General features: G+C 43.7%; 1 protein-coding gene across 1 annotated transcript in view; it reads left to right on the top strand.

Moving 5' to 3' along the window:
* Positions 1 to 14,111, top strand: part of PDZRN3 (PDZ domain containing ring finger 3) — a 243,393-nt gene that overhangs the window by 212,146 nt on the left and 17,136 nt on the right. Inside the window, exon 4 of the mRNA XM_047779248.1 lies at positions 11,700 to 11,947. Within this exon, the coding sequence (XP_047635204.1) occupies positions 11,700 to 11,947 (248 nt within the window). The remainder of the gene's footprint in view (positions 1 to 11,699; positions 11,948 to 14,111) is intronic.

Genomic DNA, 14,111 nt, shown 5'->3' with positions numbered 1-14,111 from the left:
TTATGGTTTTCCAGCAAAAGGGTAGAGATACGGGATTCCAGAGTCTTAGGAAGCAAAGTCTCCAGCAGTAACTAGTAGATTAAGTCAGGGCAGAACAGCTGGTGGTATGATGGTGCACTTGGCATACACATGAACTTGGGGGGAAAGCTCCCAGGCGGGAGCAAGGACTTAAGACCCTGGTGGGGACAGAGAACCTGTGTTGAGGGAATGATCCAGTAGCAGAACCGCACAAACTCTCAGGAAGCCCAGGAACGGTCTAGGCTCTTATTCTCTTCAAAGTTTTGAAATTAGGTATTTGTGTTTATTTTGTCTTGACAGTCACATCTCAGCCAGTGTTTTACCTTAGCAAAGATGCTGTATTTGGAGTTAGGAGACCAAGTTCAAGCTCTCCCACACTACTGTTAATAGCTGCACAAACCTTAGGCCAGTCACTTACACATCAACTCTCAACATCCTGTGAAAATGGAAATAACTCATAGGGTCATTGGGAGGTCTCCATATCCTAAACATCTCTTTGCTTTGCTTGGGCCTTTTCAGTTGCCTCCTTCCTAGCCTCTTCCAGTCCATTCTTCTCACAGCAGCCAGCTGCTATGATTATGTTTCTAAGATGTAAACGTGAACACATAGCCTTTGAATCCTGCCAACCCCACCTCCTCTTAAATTGCCTCAAAACCCTACCTATAGCCTCTGAAAGTCAACATGGTCTGCACCTGCCCACACCTCTAGTATCATCACAGAAGCGTCTCTGTTCCACCTTTCCTGACCCTCATGTAACAGGTTTCTCCCAGCCACAGGGCCTTTGTACATGCTGCTACCTCCATCAGAAATACTCTCTCCTCTCTTCTTCCCCACATAAATCCTGTGTATTTGTCCTCAACATTTCTTCCTCAGGAGCCCCTTTTCCTAACACCTGCCCTCCACCCCTGCCAAATTTCTCTCTCCTTTCCTCAGTTATAGGATTATTAGCATCAGCCTCCTTAACCAGACAGTGAACTTCCTGGGACAGCTCCCATTTCTGGTTTTTCTCACTAAGGCACTGGGGTTTCAGTAAAGGCACATAGTCATTCTCAGTGTGTATTATTTGTGTGCTGATCTCACAGGAATGAGGGATCGAATGTTCAGTGCCTGAGCCTCATGTACAGTGCATGGAAACTATTCAGAAGTGTTAGACATTATTCGTTCAAAGAAGTAAAAGGCTTTCTACCATCAAGTAGCTTTGGTCTTTCAAATTCTTGCCATCTTTCTAGTTTTCTCCTGGTGTGGAACTTTTAAAACTTCTTTTTAGGAAATTGGAGATATTGGAGAAAATATAGCAAAATTTATTTTAGAAGGTGACTATGAACAAGTCAACTGATAATTACTACTTATGTGAAGACGAAAGAAAAACTAGCCATTCTCTCAATATTCAGTGATAGTTTTATTTTCATACTGACACAAGGGCCTTTTCAGCTGATGTTTGCTTGTTTGGTTTTTTTTTTTTCTTTTTTTTTTTTAGGGTCACACCCATGGCATATGGAAGTTCCCAGGCTAGGGGTTGAATCAGAGCTGCAGCTGCCGGCCTACACCACAGCCACAGCAACACAGGATCCGAGCCACATCTTCAACCTACACCACAGCTCGTGGCAATGCCAGATCCTTTAACCCACAGAGCAAGGCCAGGGATCAAACCCATGTCCTTATAGATACTAGTCAGGTTCATTACCACTGAGCCACATGGGAACTCCCAGCTGATATTTTTTAACTGATGTTTTTTACCCACTAAGACTACATTTAATCTTTATAGTGTTTTCTTCAAGGATCTCTATCACAGTCATTTTAATGGAAGTTTCACTAATGGGTGTGTAAATCACTAGATGAACTAGTTGGTGGTGCAGGAGCCAAAATTAGTTTTCATGTAAGTGGTACACATCATAATTTTATTTCTTTGGATAGAAAACCAAAAACAAACAAAGAACAAAAATGATTCCAAACCACTGTTGAGGTTGTTACACAAATCTCTGAAGCCAGGAAATTCTATTTAAAGTGAATCAACTTTAGCTTTGATTTTCTTTCCGAAATTCATTGGTTTGTTACCTGACCTTTGTATTGTTTAGAGAGAGTTAGGAAATGTCATAATCTTGTTAAGAGAAGCAAATAAAGTGCAGGCCATTAAGGCCAGTAAGCATCTTTCAGAATTAGCCTTTCTTGGCCCGACTCCTCTTTAACATTCAAAACCTTCCAAAAAAGAAAAGTCTGACGCTACTTATGTCATTACTGCTCAAAAGTTTCCTCTTTTAACAAAAGACTATTTTTGCCCTAATGGAACTATTTCAAATGGTGTTCCCTTGCGACAGCTTCACAAAATGCTTCAGAACATGAATGTCCACAGGACATAACATGCTGAAATCTGAGGAGACAACTTAGAGAAGAATTGAGAGAAAAATAGATTTCCCTCTGTCTTGAGCCTCTCTGCAGTGAAATAGGAAGAGCTAGATTAGTGAAGATCTACAACTGGTGTTTTCTCCTCTCTTCTCATGAAACATGGTACCGTTACCAAGGTGAGCTCCTAGGAAAGGTCAGCTGGCTTAGCTGTCCTGGTTCAGTGTGGCCAAGCTCTCCCATCCCCACCAAGGCACGTCAGTGAATGGTCTCCTTCGGTGAGGACTTTTGCTCTTCCCATGTGAGTCTGTTCCTCGTCTGGGGCCTGGCCTTATCTCTCGCTAGTGGCTGTCTTTCACCCCACCCTCCCGGCCTGGGCATGTTGCTCATAGCCAACTCCATGCAACTACAGACTGTGACCCTGGAAGGCAGGGGTTAGGGAGGGGAGAGAATTGTCCAAGAAAGAGAAAGAAGCAAATTTGCATTTTCTTTGTTTTTCATAGATGTATACTTGATGTACAGTGTTGTGTTAATTTCTGCTACAGTGCAAAGTGATTGGGTATAATATATATATATATCCTTTTTAAAAATATTCTCTTCCATGATGGTTTATCATAAGACATTGAATATAGTTCTCTGTGCTATATAGTAGGACCCTGTTGTTGATCCTCTTTTCTGATTTTTCTGACTTCCATTGAGGTCTATAAATTTTTATTTCTTGTCTCTCTCCTCTACACTGGGGATTGGGTGTTTTGCTTTCATTTTTTGGTTGTTGTTTGTTTGTTTGCTTAGGGCCACATCCATAGTATATGGAAGTTCCAAGGCTAGAGGTCCAGTTGGAGCTGCAGCTGCCGGCCTAGGCCACAGCCACAGCAACACAGGATCCAAGGTGTGTCTGTGATCTATGCCACAGGTCACAGCAATGCCAGATCCTTAACCCACCAAGCAAGGCCAGGGATCAAACCTGTGTCCTCATGGGTCCTAGTCAGGTTCATTACCACTGAGTCATTATGGGAACTCCTTTGTTATTGTTGTTGTTGTTGTTGTTTAACTTCAAATGGCCCTAGCCTGTCACCTGCCAGTTCAGAACTCAGAGATAGCAGGAGGGCTTAGGTAAGGCTGCCTCATTCCTGCATAGACACTGCAGGACCTCTCTGGGCTTCATGTATTTCAGTCTTCAAAAATCAGAGGACACTTTCCTTGATTCCAATTTGATCATATCCAGAAATGGAACAGTACACATTTAAGATGGAAAATGCTCCTCCTTGAATGTGTATGTATGTAACAAAATCCAACACACTTAGGTTTTATTTTTGTTTGGAATCTGAAAATTATAAAAATTAGTACAGATGGACTCATGAACAGGTTTGTGTTCATCTCAGATACGCATAGAAGATCACAGAGCAGAAAATGTTTTTAAGAGTAGGAAGGACAGTGACAGTCTATGGATGTGTGAATAGGTCACTCAGGTGATAAATATTTGTGAGACTGCCACATGCCAGGTGCTGGACTAAGCTCTGGGTGTCCTGTAGGGAACAAAACACATGGTTCTTGCCCTCCTGGAGCTTAGGGCCCTGTGAGAAAATATAGGCAACCCACAGAAAACCAAGTAACTATGTAATTGCACATCACAGAAAGCTGCGAAGGATGAGATGAACCCATCTGACTCAGTGACATCTCGTTTTCTGAAGATCATCCAGCATCACTAAACTACGTGGAAAAATGGGGAGACAGGTGCTTGGACCAGAAGGATTGACCGGAACTTTGCAGACCAATAAGAAGGAATAAGAGAGGGGCAAGGATGGTTGGAGACATTTGCAAGAATGTCTTCCAGGGGTGAAGAGTGATGAACCATGGACTATAAGGGACCATATTTAACTGACTTATAGCCTGAAACCAATCCCTTCTCCAGAAAACTTAAATAGATACCTAGGGAAAACACTCAAGTTTCAAAGAACTCAAGAGACCTAGAAAGTAGGGAGATGCAGCCATAGAAACATGCCTTGTTTCCAGGTACTCACCACTAGGCTTTCCTGTCACCTGTTGAGCTGCTGCTTTAAGTTACCACCTTAAAGATGAGGTTAAAATACACCTGTTGATTTAAAGATGCAAAATGGTTTGGTTATACTATGATTTAATGGAAATCTGTAAACTGTCACTTATAGTGGGATTTTGGGGAGATGATCTCAAAGGCTTCCAACAGGAGACAAGCAAGATTTTATGGATGAGACTTCCCATCATGGCTCAGCGGAAACGAATCTGACTAGCATCCATGAGGACGCATGTTTGATCCCTGGCCTTGCTCAGTGTGTTAAGTATCCGGTGTTGCTGTGAGCTGTAGTGTAGGTCACAAACATGGCTCGGATCTGGCATTGATGTAGCTGTGGTGTAGGCCAGAAGCTGTAGCTGTGATTAGACCCCTAGCCTGGGAAGCTCCATATGCCATGGGTACAGCTCAAAAAAAAAAAAGACAAAAAAAGATTTTATGGATGAAAGTAGGATTTTTACCTGAGAAGAAAGCATCTTATAATATTTTAGGACTAGTATTTTTTTCAGCTGCACACACGACATGTAGAAGTTCTCACGCCAGGGTTCACACCTGCACTACAGCAGTGACAACGTTGGATCCTTAGCCCACGGAGCCACGAGGGAGCTTCAGGAATGATATTTTTTAATTACATATATGATTTTTAGCCTCTTTCTTTAAGACATGTCATCTCTTTTATCCCTCTGAGGCCAGTAGCCAGGTATATTCTATATTTAGGGAAAAGAGTATAGAGGCTTTTAAAACATGATAAGCTTAAGTTTGACAGAAGGAAGACTCCTCTATAGGAAAATTGAACAGGCTATAAATTGTTCTGTGTAGGGCATTCAGAATGTAATAAGAAGGGGTCTTCGTTTTGAAGAATTATCAAACCTGGGGGAATAACATCAGGACACATTTAGAAATTACCATGGTCAGGGAATTCCCGTTGTGGCTTAGCAGGTTAAGAACCTGACTAGTGTCCGTGAGGATATGGGTTCAATCCCTGGCCTCGCTCAGTGGGTTAAAGGATCTGGCATTGCCGTGAACTGTGGTGTAAGTCACAGACATGGCTTGGATCTAGTGTTGCTGTGGCTGTCATGTATACCAGTACCCGCAGCTCCAATTCGATCCCTAGCCTGGGAACTTCTATATGCCGCAGGTGTGGCCCTAAAAAGCAAAGCAAAGCAAAGCAAGGGAGGGAGAGAGAGAAAGAGAGGGAAAGAAAGAAGGAAAGAAATAAAGAAAGGAAAGGAAGGAGAAAGAAGGAAACAAAGAAAGAAGGAAAGAAGAAATTACCATGTACAAACCCTACTGCTTCCCCTATGGCAAGTCAGATGCACCTGTCCAGATTTAAGGTTTTACTTCATAAGAATTGGGGTCTATATGAGTGTAGTCTCTTTATTCAGACAAATCTTTAAACTGAGTACTTTCCACAGAAACGTATTAATCTGAACAGCATTTGTTCATTAACAGTCATATTCCTTCTTCACTGTCATAATACCTCCATGTTAAACAAGTTGGCCTTCCCTTTATCGAGCCCCAGAGCAGACTGTAAATGTGAAATAAATTAAGACAGCAGGAGTTTCCTGAATGAAAAAAGATTTTTTTTAATCCAACCTAAATCAGAGCTTGAAACCTTTTACTTTTCATTACGTAGTTTATCGTCTATTGCTTCCAGTGGAATCTAAGTTTTAATTAGTTTGAAAACATAGGTGTGATATTTTATAAAATGAAATCACTGCCCCTGTATTTAATTAAATGAACCCTATAAAAGTTGGGTTTTAGCCTGGGGCATAATTTATAGTAGGCTGAATTTAAAATTGCATTAGCACTTTATATGGAGGTCGTTTGTACATGTAATAGAAATCGAGGTGATTGAGACATGCTGATCCTCAGAAACTAAATGTCTTCCCATAAATAGAAACTTATTTTCTAATTTGGAGAGCATGTGCTATGTCTTTTCCAAATATGTATTAAAATATCCTGACCTGCTTACAAATATGTTGTAGGGAACTATGAAAGCTCTCTGGCTCCTGTTTTGAAAGGTGATTTTTTTTTTCAAGTGTGTGACGGTAGTTTCACCAATGGAATTTCTAGGTAGACCATGAAAATCTAGACTCTTATTAAGTCATGACCTCAATGAATGTTGCAGTGTGCATAGTGTCTGCCTCCTCTGCCAGAACAAATCCCTCACTAGACGCTGTGCATTCATCTGACCTTTTCTTTTCTTTTCTCTTCCTTTCTTTTCTTTCTTCTTCTTTATGGCTGCACCAGCACCATATGGAAGTTCCCCATCCAGGGGTGGAATCGGAGCTACAACTGCCGGTCTATACCACAGCCACAACAATGCCAGATCCGAGCCGCATCTGCAACCTATACTGTAACTTGAAGTAACACCTGATCCTTAACCCACTGAGTGAGGCCAGGGATCAAACTCACATTCTCATGGACACTATATCAAGTTCTTAACTCACTGAGCCACAGCGGAAACTCCTCATATGACCATTTCTTAAGTGGCTTACACATGCTATGGCCTCATTTTTCCCCAGATAATCTTCTAACTAGCAACCCAACAGCCAAGAGGGGGTCAGGTCTCACTAAATAACCTCAGTAAATAAGTGGGGAATGAGTGAAAGATATACAGATAGGTTATTGATGAAATTTGCCCCCAAATGGAAAATCCCACCAGCTTTGCATTAGTTCTTAGGACTGTGCAAAAGCATTCACGGGCACCTCTACAAAGAGCCACAGTCATGCTCCCTAGGCTTAAATGCAACCAGAAAGGAATCCTTCTATGCCCACAGCCTAAGTGTCTGTCTTGTCGCTGGAGACCTTATGCCAAAGGTCCTCGTCAAGGCCCCTAGTGTCCTGTCAGATTTGCAGTAGTGGTGTTTGCCCTGAGACCAACCGATGGGATTTTCACCCCAATTGCACCTATGTCCCAGGATCCTTAGGTGAATAACGTAAGCATTTAATTTATAATAAAGTTTGCAATCAGCATTTCTTCTCTACAAACATTCCATTTACTTGGTTTTAGAGCAGCATAAACTGTTCTAAAAGCAATCTGCTCAATTGGGCGAGTTAATGATATTTAATTTGACTGGGCCAAACGTCACGGGACACACATTCCGCCTGTAATTGCAGCCATCATCGCTGCCGTTTTGTGTAATGTACATGTAATGCTAATCCCGGGAATAAAGGTTGTCATTCTCGGCTGGCTGACAGCGTGCACCGGAGTCATCACCTCACTAAGTCTCTCGGTGATGTGATTCCAAGATGACAGGGTAATAACTGTTATGTGCATAAGGTAATTCAAAACAAATTTGGCTGCAAAAATGGATTGTTTAGGATAGTAAACTCCCTGCCTTGTCTCATGTCTTTTAAGAGAATGTAATGATAGCTAAAATACCTTGTCAAGGAGCTTGCATGGCAGGGGTCAAGTCCTGTAAAATTTATCTGTTGCATACACCCACTCCCACAGCCTACAGAGGATCCCAACCTGCGGGCTGAAAATATTAATGTGTATGTCAGTAGCCCAGGAACATTTGGGCTGGAAACTCCCCTGAGAAGTAAAGAAGCCTTTCAGTATACAGAGGTCTCTCTAGACCACCTGACTAGGCTGCATCTGCTTCTTTGATTTGCAGGCTATTTTCTCCTGGGAAAATGTGACTGTTCTGGGGTAGAAGCCCCCTTAGCACTGGGGTCTTAGTAAATTCTTATTATTTGCATGTTAGGCTGTAAAGTAGATTATCTCATTAAACTTTACACTAACCTAAGAGGCATGACACTATAATTACATTGATTCGCACATGAGGAAACCGAGATTCAGAATAAATTGCCCAAAACAACAGTCAGGATTCTAACCCTGGTCTGACCCCACCATGCAGCTCCTGGGCCCTCCAACCCTGAGGTGTAAGAAAGGAGGTACTCACCTGGCTTGTAGAGGGGTGGGCATACTTGAACTGAGTTTGATTAAAATATGCACAGCACTGGGCTACTGAAAGTGTCCCCTCGGGCAGTCATCGGAACTGCCATCCTGTGGGATCCAGCCATAAAGGGGTGTGACGGTCTGCTGGGGGGTGAGAGGGCATTTCACAGTCACCACAAAGGTCCTGGCCCCACTTTGGGTTTGCCATTACTGTTTCTCTGCATCTTAGGCCATAGGGATGTTACAGATATTGTTGCATTGTTGCTTTTTAATAACACCCAGTGTCTGCACAGATTGGGAAAAGCCTGCCTGCGTTTATAATTGTGTGCACTGAGACACAGAGGAGCTGTTTGCCCCTGAGAATCCTCTAAGCTTAGCCACACACAGGTGAGGGCTTCCTGTTTCACTCCCTAGGTACCATTTAAACTTCTGCTCAGTGGTTCTTGCATTGGTTGATAAAACCTATCCAAGTAAAGCAGTAGTTTCCCTCACTTTTCTATAAGAAGCGAATGAAGATATATTCCCAATCAGAAAAGCATTTCTCCTCTCATTGTTTTATACAGATAAGAGGAATGTCTATAGGAGCATATAGTACATCCCCATCTAACTTTACAATACAGCTGGTGTGGCAGCCACACCTGTTGGGGTGTGTGAGGTTACAAGGAATTAAGACCCAAGTTAAAATGGCCTGAAGTATAAGGATTGTGTTATCAAATGTGCTAAGAAGTTTGGGGTTAAGAATTCTAAGCTTGATCAGTTCATTCGCTCAATGAAAATCATCTAGAGACCCCAATTCTCCATTTTTCACTCTGCATCCCTCAGTGTTAACCTGGCCTCAAAGACCCAGCTCCTAAAGTGGTACCAAGATGCTCCTGTGCGTCCAGGCAACACAAGCAGATGACTTGCCAGGAGGCAGAAAAGAACCATCCCTGCCTCGTGTCCTATGAAGAATGGATAAAACCTCAGAGCTGGCATGGCCCCTTCCTTACCACCAGAAGTGTGTGGTATGCCTGTGCCTAAATCCATCACTGAACACAAGGAACGAGGCCACCAGTATAGGCTAAAGACAATTAACCCCTCACAGCAAGCTCCCCACGCCACCCCCGCCCCAGGGAATGCCTACTGATCTGGTGGAAAAGAAATGAAATCCTGAAATCCGAGCTCTCTTAACCTAGAGGAAGCTGGAAGAACGAGGAGGGGTGCTTTTTATCAGGCAGCTGACCTTTCTGCTGTAGTATTTGCAAGACCTAATTGTGTGAGTAAAAGCAAAGGCTCTTAGGATGAATTTTTTTAAGCACAATAGGAGGACTCCTAGAAGAAAATCTCATGTTCATTCCCTTTTTGCAAAAATGCAATTCTCTTGCACTTATATAGAGAAGGCACAGATATGACATAACTTACAGAATCCATTCAAAAGCCGTCATGTCTGAGTTCATTATGGGTAAAATACCTTTAGTACAAGCCATCCCCAGAGGGGTGAGCTGGCATTGGCCAAACTGACATCTCCTTAGGGTGCTGCCTGTGGCACTAATTTAATCCAGGGACAAATTTACTATTGCATCAAAAATTCCTACATGATTTGACTCTTGGTATCATGCAGTAATGGAAAATAAGGCTCAGATAGTTCAGCCTCAGCATGAATTTCACGGCCATCCAACTTGTCTTTCATCTCCCAACCCCCACCTCATTTTTCAAGCCCCCAGAGTTCCAGGCTCTGAGCAGGGAAGGGGTCAAGGTGCTCAACTGGTCTAGAAAAGCTAGAAAGAATTCCTTTGTTCCCTTTCTTTCTTTCCTCAGTGGAGGAAGAGCGAAGTCCTGGTGTTTCCAATCCTCCAGGGTGAAGGGTTTTAAGAGTTTGATCGTTCAGCCTTTCACTTATTTACTGGTGCACTGGAGTCATTTTGCAACTCAGTTCTTGCTCTGCCTAACTCCCTCATGATGATAGTAAATTAAGTGGATTGAATCCACATCATTAATAATCTCCACTGGAGTGATTCATTTGGGCTTCATCACAAGGAAAGAATCCAAAATCTATTCCTCGGCCCAACAGTTGTCGACAAGGAACTTCAACCTAAGCGTTCTTGTCCCTATAGGACCAGAGTGAAAGGGCTTGGAAAAAATAGAAAAACAGCTGCCTAATCAATACTCATGTTCTGCTTGGACAAGGAGAACATAAGGTGCTCTACCTCAGAGGATGGAGCTCATCGTCTGTGTGCTTTGAAGTGCACGATGCGAAGGGGGAAATGTAGATGCTGGACAGGGAAAAGGTTGAGTGTTGGTTTTGGCGCTTATCAATAAATGGCATGAATTTGTCGGTGTTGCTGCCCTGAGCAGATTTGTGAAGCTGAGGAACTCCTGCAAACACATATTCTGTAGAGTGACTTTAAAAAGTAGACCAATCCCTTGGGGAATGATACCAAAATATAACTGTCATGCAGTTTCAGTCATTAGACATCACCAGTCCGTTGGGACACAACGTCATCGTTCTTTGCTGTGGGTGGGGGAGGGTAAGTTACATAGTTGGGCTTCTGTGTTGTCTGATATGACTTCCTTTTCTAGACCTAGGGTTCTGACTTCTATTCCCTCTGGCATAAGCTGTTCTAAAGATAGCTGTTCCTTTGTTTGGATGCCACCATTGGGAAGAATCCTGAATGCAGCATCCTAAATTCTGACCCCCAAATAACTCACAAGGTGATCTCCTGCGGCTTGTTTGTGCCTGCAAAGAGAGGGAGAGGAACATACTTTTGGTCACTGGGGGTGCAGCAGGAGCAGAGAACTGCCCACAGTGGGCAAGAACACAGCAATTAAGCGGCCCTTTATTCCCCAAAAGGCAGTCGTTTGAATTTCTCTGTGACCCCTGCCATATCCACCTGTGGCCTGGATTATTATTGACCTAATATTCTCCACTGACTTTGTAAAGAAAAGCAAAGGCATTCATTTAAGAAGGAAACAGCATCTGACTTCAATCAAAGGAAAACTGATGTCACCTGACACAAACCAGAAAAACACACCCCTTGAAAACATAACAGTGTAATTAATTACCAGTTAGCTCTTACTGCCTGATAAAGGCTGTGAGCCTGAGGCCCTGAGGCCACACTTTTCTCTCACAGGCGAGAGCAGAGGATGAAATTGTGTTAAAGACCTTCCTGTAGGAAGCCCGGACTTCCTCCACCCCCTACCCCCATCCCTTGAGAGTCATCATTTCATGCCAGACCTGCACACCTCAAAACTCCCCCCTTCCCACAGGGCTTTCCTTGGGAAACCTGAAACAGAGACACCAAGTTCTCTGCCATCCCCCCGTTTTCCTTTTAGCTGATTACCCACAAAAACTGCCTTTCCAGCTTCTGCTTAACAGTAATCCTCTCCCTGTTTCCTGTTTCTCAACAGGTCAACGGCAAAGACTTATCCAGAGCAACTCATGACCAGGCTGTGGAAGCCTTCAAGACTGCTAAAGAGCCCATCGTGGTGCAGGTGTTGAGGAGAACGCCACGGACCAAAATGTTCACGCCTCCAGCAGAATCACAAACGGTGGACACGGCCACCCAGACGGACATCACCTTTGAGCACATCATGGCTCTTACCAAGATGTCCCCACCCACCCCACCGGTGCTAGATCCCTATCTCTTGCCAGAGGAGTAAGTAGCACAATAATGTCTCTTGAACATGTCAAGCAAGCGTGGTTGAGAAGTACCAGGGAGCTGGCTTCTTGCCTTCCAAGTGGTGAAAGAAATGAACACATCCTAACTGTTTCCCACCAAGTCGCCCATGGCTCACTTTATTGTTTGTAGAGGCAATAAATTGAATCCTGCTCGGAACCACTCCGACACATTAATTACTGTATTATAACCCTGGAGTGGAGTTATTCAAATTATAATCCAAGAACAGAGTTGCTTACAAATGTTGTAAAAGTTGTTTCAGAGTAGAATTGGATCCCCACAAACGACAGTGGGGAGGTTGCGTAGTTAGAACCAGAAGGAATGCAGATGGTCCTTTCAAGAGACGACAGAGTAAGTTGTAAGTGGTGAGTATAAAGAGAGCCCTGGGGAGCAGGGGTGCCTTCCACCATTTCGGGGCTTGTTTCAAACCTGGATCCATGGAGTAAGTCCACATGTGCCTCATGTAAGTACACCTACCAATTACGGAACACCTGTGACCCAACACATCCCATTAATTACTTTCCATGTCACCCCTCTTACCTTTCTTACTATCAGAGACATCGAGTGGTTCAGAGCCCCTGAGTAAGGCAAATCAGAGGCTCAAACTAATCTTCTAGCTGTGCACCTTGAGTAGTTAATTTTTCCTACATTAAAATAGGGATAAGAATAGTACCCATGTCATAGGGTTGGTTGAAATAATGTGTGGAAAATTCTCAGCATGGCATGTGGTAAGCACTGGATAAATGATAGCAGTGATCATCCTTAATTTCGGGATTAATGTAAAATATATAGGAGAAAAAATGAAGAGCAAGAAGTTTTCTCCTGTAGACAGGTGGCTTAAAAGATGTCTAGTGGAAGTTACATTGTGGCTCAGCAGTAACGAACCCAACTAGTGTCTGTGAGGATGTTGGTTCGATCCTTGACCTCGCTCAGTTAATGATCTGGTGTTGCCGTGAGCTGTGGTATAGGCCACAGGCATGGCTCAGATCCCATGTTGCTGTGGCTGTGGCATAGGCTGGCAGCCGCAGCTCTAGTTTGACCCCTAGTCTGAGAACTACCATATGCTGCAGGTACAGCCTTAAAAAGAAAAAAAAAGAAAAGAAAAAAAAATCCAGTGGACTGTGGCTTTTTGCATGTAATTCTGCATGTCTGTGAGCAAGGTGTCTACTTCCCCACCTTAGCCTCTCTGGCTGCTATTAGAATCCTGCTTGTCTCTGCCCAACTTGTTCCCAGTTCAGATCATTGCCTCCATGCTTTTTTTCAAAGGGCATCTCTGCCTCTTCTAAGTGGTACCTGTTGGGTTTCTATTGGTAACTCAATAGCTGGAGTGAACACACATGTGTCCTGTTGTTCTGACAGATGCCAGACACAGGCTGGCCTTTTATCCCATGGTTTGGATGGTTACCTGTCATCAGAAGCCAGGGCTAATCCCCCTGGCATGACAAAGTGGATTCGGTTGCTGCTGACAGTGTGTAAAGGTGGAGGAGGAGGGGGTAACTGTCTGACACTCACAGTGCACAAGGCAGTATGCAAAGAACTGTCACTCATTTCTTGAGACTTTCCCTCCAGTGCAGACTCAGCAGTTCTACCCAGCCTCGGTTGGCGGCTGGATTAAAAGCAGGTCTGTCTTACCTCCTCTCACAGATCTTAACCACAATACTCCAAAGCATCCCAGTTGCTAGAAAATGATGAGACTATTCCCTGACTATGATCATTCAAACCAATTATTTGACGTTTTAGACCCCAACTGCCTCTCCTATTGATGAGCCTTGAAGGCAACTCCTGACGCTCAGCTGTTGAACCGTCATGGTGACAGGCTTTTTAGACACCAAACCCTTAATTTCCTCTTAAGTCTAGTTAACATGACATGACTCACCCCCCAGGGGCAATTTGAGAAATGTCAGAAGAGTGCAAAGGTCAGCCTTGTCGTGGTTTTAGCTCCAAGGTCAGAGGAGAGCAGGCATGTGTGAGGGGCAGAATGGGGCGGGGGGTGGTGACGTGAGGCCTGAAAGCCCAGGCCTGCAGCAGCATCCTCAACACTCACAGCCCCCTAAGTGCAGGCAGTTTATTTGCCCGATGGGTCCAGCAAATTGAAAGCCAGTCCTCGTCTGAATGCCCACTCCTGTCTGCTCTGTTGTTTCCA

Source organism: Phacochoerus africanus, chromosome 1, assembly GCF_016906955.1.
Source record: "Phacochoerus africanus isolate WHEZ1 chromosome 1, ROS_Pafr_v1, whole genome shotgun sequence".
Classification (NCBI taxonomy): Eukaryota; Metazoa; Chordata; class Mammalia; order Artiodactyla; family Suidae; genus Phacochoerus; species Phacochoerus africanus.
This window is presented reverse-complemented; position numbering and strand designations above follow the sequence as displayed.